The sequence below is a fragment of the Mandrillus leucophaeus genome, unplaced genomic scaffold, assembly GCF_000951045.1.
Source record: "Mandrillus leucophaeus isolate KB7577 unplaced genomic scaffold, Mleu.le_1.0 Scaffold53, whole genome shotgun sequence".
Taxonomy (NCBI): domain Eukaryota; kingdom Metazoa; phylum Chordata; class Mammalia; order Primates; family Cercopithecidae; genus Mandrillus; species Mandrillus leucophaeus.
In genome coordinates this window covers 1,952,403-1,959,226 of record NW_012105697.1, presented here as the reverse complement: position 1 = coordinate 1,959,226, position 6,824 = coordinate 1,952,403, and the positions used below count along the sequence as shown (strand labels likewise).

At 38.3% G+C, this 6,824-nt stretch overlaps 1 protein-coding gene across 1 annotated transcript in view; it reads right to left on the bottom strand.

The window, feature by feature from the left end:
* NLRP4 (NLR family, pyrin domain containing 4) overlaps window positions 1-6,824 on the bottom strand; it is a 56,482-nt gene that overhangs the window by 3,605 nt on the left and 46,053 nt on the right. Inside the window, exon 8 of the mRNA XM_011997033.1 lies at window positions 1,579-1,770. Coding sequence (XP_011852423.1) covers window positions 1,579-1,770 — 192 coding nt within the window. The remainder of the gene's footprint in view (window positions 1-1,578; window positions 1,771-6,824) is intronic.

Sequence of the window (6,824 nt, the reverse complement as noted above, 5' to 3'; positions counted from 1 at the left end):
AAAAAAAAAAAAGATCCCAATTTCAGAAATATTAAAATACAATATACATGTACTTTATTAAGGAGATAAAACAAAGAAGTTGAAGCACTCTAGGCCTGGGCGACACAGTGACTCCATCTCAAAACAAGACAAAAAAAAAAAAAAAAAAAAAAAAAAGAAGTGACCCCAATCTCAGGGTGGAGGTAGGATGGGATGTGAGCTAGACGTCTAGCTGAGGCACACCCCATTGCCTCAAGTGCAATCTCTCACAGCCCAGTGTTTACGACATCAGATCATGTGTCTGTGGGTAGGTGGTGAAAGTGGCCATGACTGTCCATTCTTCTCAGTAGCCCTGCCGACAGCAGTGTGACTTTGCAGCTCATTCCACTAAGAGAGTCTATTTCTGGCTTCACACCTTGCTTTGGAGAATATAACATCTGAGCCAGCTTCATACCTTGATTTGGATAATATAACACAATGGAAGCAAGGTTAGGAGAGTTCTGAGCCACCGTCTTGGATACTTTTCTTCTTTGGAGATGGGGTCTCTGTCATCCCGGCTGGAGTGCAGTGGCATGATCATGGCTCACTGCAGCCTTGACCTCCTGGGTTCTAGCAATTTTCCTGCCTCAGCCTCCTGAGTAGCTGGGTCTACAGGCATGCACCACGCCTGGCTAATATTTGTGGAGACGGGGTTTCACCATGTTGCCCAGGCTGGTCTTGAGCTCCTAGGCTCAAGCTATTGGCCTGCCTCAGCCTTCGATAGTGCTGGGATGACAGGAATAAACCATCACACCTGGTGATCTCGGATGTTTTCTATACTTCATCTCCTGAACTGCTGAGATGCTACGGGCTCAATTTTGTCCCTGCCAAAATTTATATGTTGAAGTCCTAACCCTCAATACCCCAAAATGTAATCATATTTGGATACAAGGTCTTTGTAGAGGCAATTAAGCTAAAATGAGGACACTGTGCGGGGGGCCCTAGTCATATGACTGGTGTTCTCGTAAGAGGAAATTTGTACACACACACATAGAGGGAAGAGAACATGAAGACACAGGGAGAAGACAGACAGTCATCGACAAGACAAGGAGAAGGGCCTGGAGCAGATTCTCCCTCATGGTCTTCAGAAGGAGCCAACTCTGCTGACAGCTTGATCTCAGACTTTCAGCCTCCATAACCGTGAAATGATAAATTTGTTATCTAAGCCACCCAGTCCATAGTACTTTTTAAACCCTGGCAAACTGATACAGATGCCATGTCAACGAGCCCAGACCAACCAGTTAGATGACTGGCTCAGTTACACCTGTCATCCCCAAGGGGACAGCCAGCCCAGCCAGTCAACCTCCATACCATATAGCGAGGTCAACCCAAAGCAGCCAGTCCCTCAGTTAACCAGCTCCCTAAGCACACCTGGCTGAGGTCAGCGATGCCCAGACAAGCAGAGCCAGCAGCAATCTAACTGCTCATTGCCTTAAGCCCTCAAGTTTCACACTGGTTCATTATGCAACCACGGCTAGCTGCTATGTGGTCCTGTTGGAGTTTTCCTCCTTCTCTTTCTTCCCATCCACTCTCCATCTTTGCCACTCATAAAAATATAACCAGGAGTTTGGCAATACCCACCCAAGAACCTCTAAGCGGCAATTCGGATGCGTCAGAGCCCCACACAACAGCTTCACGCCCACGTCTCCGATTTCATTGCACCCAATTTGCAGAATCTTCAGGTTTTGATTGCTGATGAGAGCGGAGGCGAGGTCTTCACAGCCGGCAACAGTGATAAAACATTTTACCAAACTGCAAAAGAGTAAGGGTACCATGCTTCAAGGCTATCACACCTCGGTCTAATATCAGGAAAAGAGACACCAAAGCATGACAGCCTTTGTCATTCATGTGGATAGGTACCGTCAGTCCTCCACATCCACAGATTCAACTACAGGCAGATTGAAATTATTCAAGAATTAAAACAATAACACAACAGTAAATAATACAAATGAAAAAACCAATAGAGTGTAACAACTCTTCACACAGCATTTACATTGTATTACCTATCCTGGTAACTTAGAGATGATTTACAGTATTATAGGAAGATGCCTATACATTATATGCAAACACTATGGGCCAGGCACGGTGGCTCACACCTGTAATCCCAGCACTTTGGGAGGCCGAGGCGGGCGAATCACCTGAGGTCAGAAGTTCGAGACCAGCCTGGCCAACATGGTGAAACCCCATCTCTACTAAAAAAAAAATTAATAATAATAATACAGAAAATTAGCTGAGCATGGTGGTGTGTGCCTGTAGTCCCAGCTACCCAGGAGTCTGAGGTGGGAGAATCACTTGAACTTGGGAGGCAGAGGTTGCAGTGAGCTGAGATGGCACCACTGGACTCCAGCCTGGGCAACTGGACTATCTCAAAACAAACACTATGCCATTTTACATAAGGACCTTGAGCATCTGCAGATTTTGGAATCCTCAGAGGAAATCTGTAGCCAACCTCCTGCAGATACGGAGGGACAACTGGAATTGCCTCAGCATCGTTCATTGAAGGTCTCTCCTCTCTCTGCACCAGTGATAAACTATTCCATGATGCAACATCTGAACACACGTGGATCAGTCTGTTTCGGAGATCTCTATTCTGTGTCTCTGGTCTATCTGCTTATCCCTGTGTGAATCTCATACTTTAATTTCTAAAACTTTAGAAAGTCCTGATACATTTAAAGCAAGGGCTCCTACATTATTTATTTTAATTTGAGCTGGAGTTTCACTCTTGTTGTCCAGGCTGGAATGCAATGGCATGATCTCGGCTCACTGCAACCTCTGCCTCCCGGGTTCAGGTGATTCTCCTGCCTCAGCCTCCTGAGTAACTGGGATTACAGGCGCCCACCACCATACCCAACTAATTTTTTTTTTTTTTTTTTTAGTAGAGATGGGGTTTCACCATGTTGGCCAGGCTGGTCTCGAACCCCTGACCTCAGGTGATCCACCCACCTCAGCCTCCCAAAGTGCTGGGATTACAGGCATGAGTCACCGCACCCGGCCCCACTTTTTATATTTTAGGTGTTTCTTAGGTATTACTGGCCTCTTGCAAATTCCATACACACTGTAAAATTTACTTTTCAAGTTCAATTCAATCCCCAAACAAAAATATGGCATTTTCACTGGGATTTCATGAAAGCAAATGAATTCAACTTAAGGAGAACTGACTTTTTAGATGTTGAATATTTCAATCTTTGAATATAACATTGTTTTATGCCATAATTTGTACATATTCTCTGCAAAAGTCTCACATATATCACAGTAGCTATTTCTAGGTAATTTCTTTTTTATGTTACTGTAAATGGTACTTTAATTCTACTAGCTTATTACTTCTTGTTGATATATCGGTAACTGTTTTTGATATATTGTTTCAAGCAAGCTTGTTAGACTCTAATTCTGATAATTTAGCTATAGATTTTCTTGGATGTTTCTATGTACATTCAAATCATCTGCATAGACTTAGGTGTTTCTTCAAGGATTACAGGTTTAGTGTTTTTCTTACCCTGAAGCATTTGCTAAGATTTTCAGGACATTGTTAACTAGAAGTGATTATAGCCACCATTCTTATCTTTTTCTTGATATTGAAGAGAAAGCTTTTCTATCATTAGACAAATGTTTGTTTTAGATTTTTTTGAACATATTCTTTAGATTATCAAGGAAGTTCCCAAATAATTTTTCAAGAGTTATATGTTTTAATTCAAACTTTTCTGCATTTTAGATCATGATTTTTATTTTTAACCAGTAAAATGATTTACATTGATTTTTTTACTAATCTTTTTAATGTTAAAGCAACTTTACATTTTGGGGATAAGCCCAACTTAGTTATTATGTTTATTCTTTTAATACATTTATGGATTCTGCTTGCTAATATTCTGTTTAGTGCTTTTGCATTTCATGAACGACACTAGCCTTTAATTCTGCTTTCTTACAAAAATTGTAAGGATTATATTACAACTGATAAAATTCTTATTGGTTTCTGGCATTAAGATTATGCTAGTCACAAAAAAAGGTGGGGAGTTTCTTCTCTTCTGATCCTGAAAAAGTTGATTTCTAAGAGTGGAATTATTTATTCTTTGAAAATCTGGTAAGAATCACCAGTGAAAGCTTCTAAGCCTAAAATTTTCTACATAAAAAGATTTGATTGATACATTTTTCTCTTGAGTACATTTATTTTAGAAGCTTATTGAGTCTTGAAAATACCTAAATTTTCAAGTTTATTGTGTAAAGTTGCTCATATTGAATCTTTTTAATATCGGTAGCATTTGTAGAAACGTTTCTTTGCCCATTCTTGGTATACACCTGCGCTGTTCAACGTGATAGCCAGCCACGTGTGACCACTGTGCACTTGGAATGTAGCTTGTCTGAATCTAGATGTGCCATAGTATAAAACAGTGAATCTTAAAGAGTTAATACAAAAAAAGTAAAATCTCATTAGTCATTTTTTGTACTGATTACATATTGAAGTGATATATGAATTACATATTGAAGTTTGATATATGGCTAAATAAACTATATTATTAAAATCAGTTTCAAATATTTACTTTCACTTTTAATATGACTACTTGAAAATTTAATATTACATGTGTGGCTTGCATTATATTCTATAGGACGGCATTAACAAAAATTGGTTTTGCAAAGCACCACCTTGCAGGTTTCTCATCTTTTCCATTGGGATTTTCGTTTAATTAGTTTCTGTCCTTATTTTTATTTCCTTCTGTCCTTTAGGAGGTTTATTTTACCATGAAAAAAAAAACCCTTAAGTTCATTATTCTTTAGATTCCTTTCAAAATATATACACGTACTACAGCTCCATCTGAGTTTGTTGCAAAGTATATTCTCTTTTCATTTCAACACACATTCTAATTTCCATTATGATTTCTCTCCTTGGATTCCTGGACTGCATATGGGAAGTAATTATGTTCACCTCATAAAATTTAAAGTTCAATTGAGTAAGAAGATAATTTAAAAATTAGCAGGAACCAAATAATGAATCAGATGATACTTTGTCTTAAATTCTATTTTGTCTGATTCATACAGTTTCATCAGCTTCCTTTGGTTTAATATTTGCAAGGTCTTTTTTCCTATCATTTTCATCGTTTTATTGAGGTAAAATTTACATGAGATTAACTATATTTAAGTGAACAGTTCAGTGGCATTTACTACAGTTCACAATGTTGTACAACCACAAGCTTACGTTTTAATAAGTAACTTATAAACATTAGTTATGTTTTAATATGGTAATTTTTTTTAGCTGAGACATTTCATCTGTTTATATCTAATTACTAGTATATTTGAATTCAAATATATATCTTGTTTTATATTTTCTTATCTGTTCCTTCAATTTTTGTTTCCTCTTTTTTGGATTGGGTATTTTTAATCATTCTTTCTCCTCTTTTCTGCTACTTTGAGTATTCACTTTAATCTACCTCTTTATACTTTGTTATGGCGGTTGTATACTTTTTCTATTAAATCTTCAAGACTGTATTAATTTTATACACAAACCACATTTTGTTTAGATTTATCCAGACATCTACCACTTCCTTTGCTCTGTCTCTCTTCCATCTGGAATGATTAACTTCATCTAAGACACAGTCTTTAGAATTACTTTTAGGAAGGATCTGGTGGTAAGAAATTGGTATTTATTTGAAAAGGTGTTATATCCTCATTCTCGATAGTTTTTGGTGGCTATAGAATTCTAGGTTGACAATCCACCCTCCCCTCTCCCCACCATATTGAGTATCTCCCTGTACTGCCCTCTGGTTTCCACTGTTACTCTTCACCCAAGTCTGTCTATCCTTTCTCGTAGATCATTTCCGCCAGCTCCCAGCCCCTTGTTAAACCTTTCCAGGCCAATATCTTTATATCGCGTGTTCTGCAGTTTCTCCACTATTTATCCTGTTAAGCACTTGTTTGGATGCTTGAATCTGAACTAGAATCTTTCATCAGTTACAGAAAAATTTTAGCCTTAAAATATTTTATCTTTCTGGGATTCCCAGTAAGTGTGTTAGAATGTCTTAATCATCTAAGTCTTATAAGCTAATTCTAAGTTTACCTATTTTTCTGTTTGCATGCTGCTTTCTAGGTAATCATAACCTATATTCTATTTTACTTTTTCTTTGATTATGTCTAATCTACTATTCAACTTCATATATTCGGTTATTATAATTTCTAGTTGTATTACTTGCTCGTTTAATCCCTAAGATTCAAACTGGTTATGTTTCTGTAAACATAGTAAGTATAATTGCTTTATAGATAATTAGATAAAGTTTAGTAGGTGTTTGTATTTTGACTTGTCCTTGGCTCAATGTGCTTTATTTCCTTGTGGTTTGGGTTATTTTAACTGTGTGGTATTTACTGACCTTAAAAATTCCTTTTAGGAATAAGCCAAGGTCAAAGATCATGTCATCCTATTACCTACCTCCAGAGGCGATTTGCTCTTGTTTCTTTCAGGTGTCGGCTTCAGTACTAGTTTAAGGTTATGTTGTGTTTTTTTTAAATATGTCTTAAGGATTTTTGGAGAGCCTTAAGTGCTATCTACTTAGCCTGCTACTTTAGAATATTTCTGTTAAAGCTGGGTGCACCTGTAATCCCAGCACTTTGGGAGGCTGAGGTGGGTGGATCACGAGGTCAGTATATCTAGACTATCCTGGCTAACACGGTGAAACCCTGTCTCTACTAAAAATACAAAAAAATTAGCTGGGTGTGGTGGCAGACACCTGTAGTCCAGCTACTTGGAAGGCTGAGGCAGGAGAATGGCGGGAACCCGGGAGGCGGAGCTTGCAGTGAGCCAAGATCGCACCACTGCACTCCAGCCT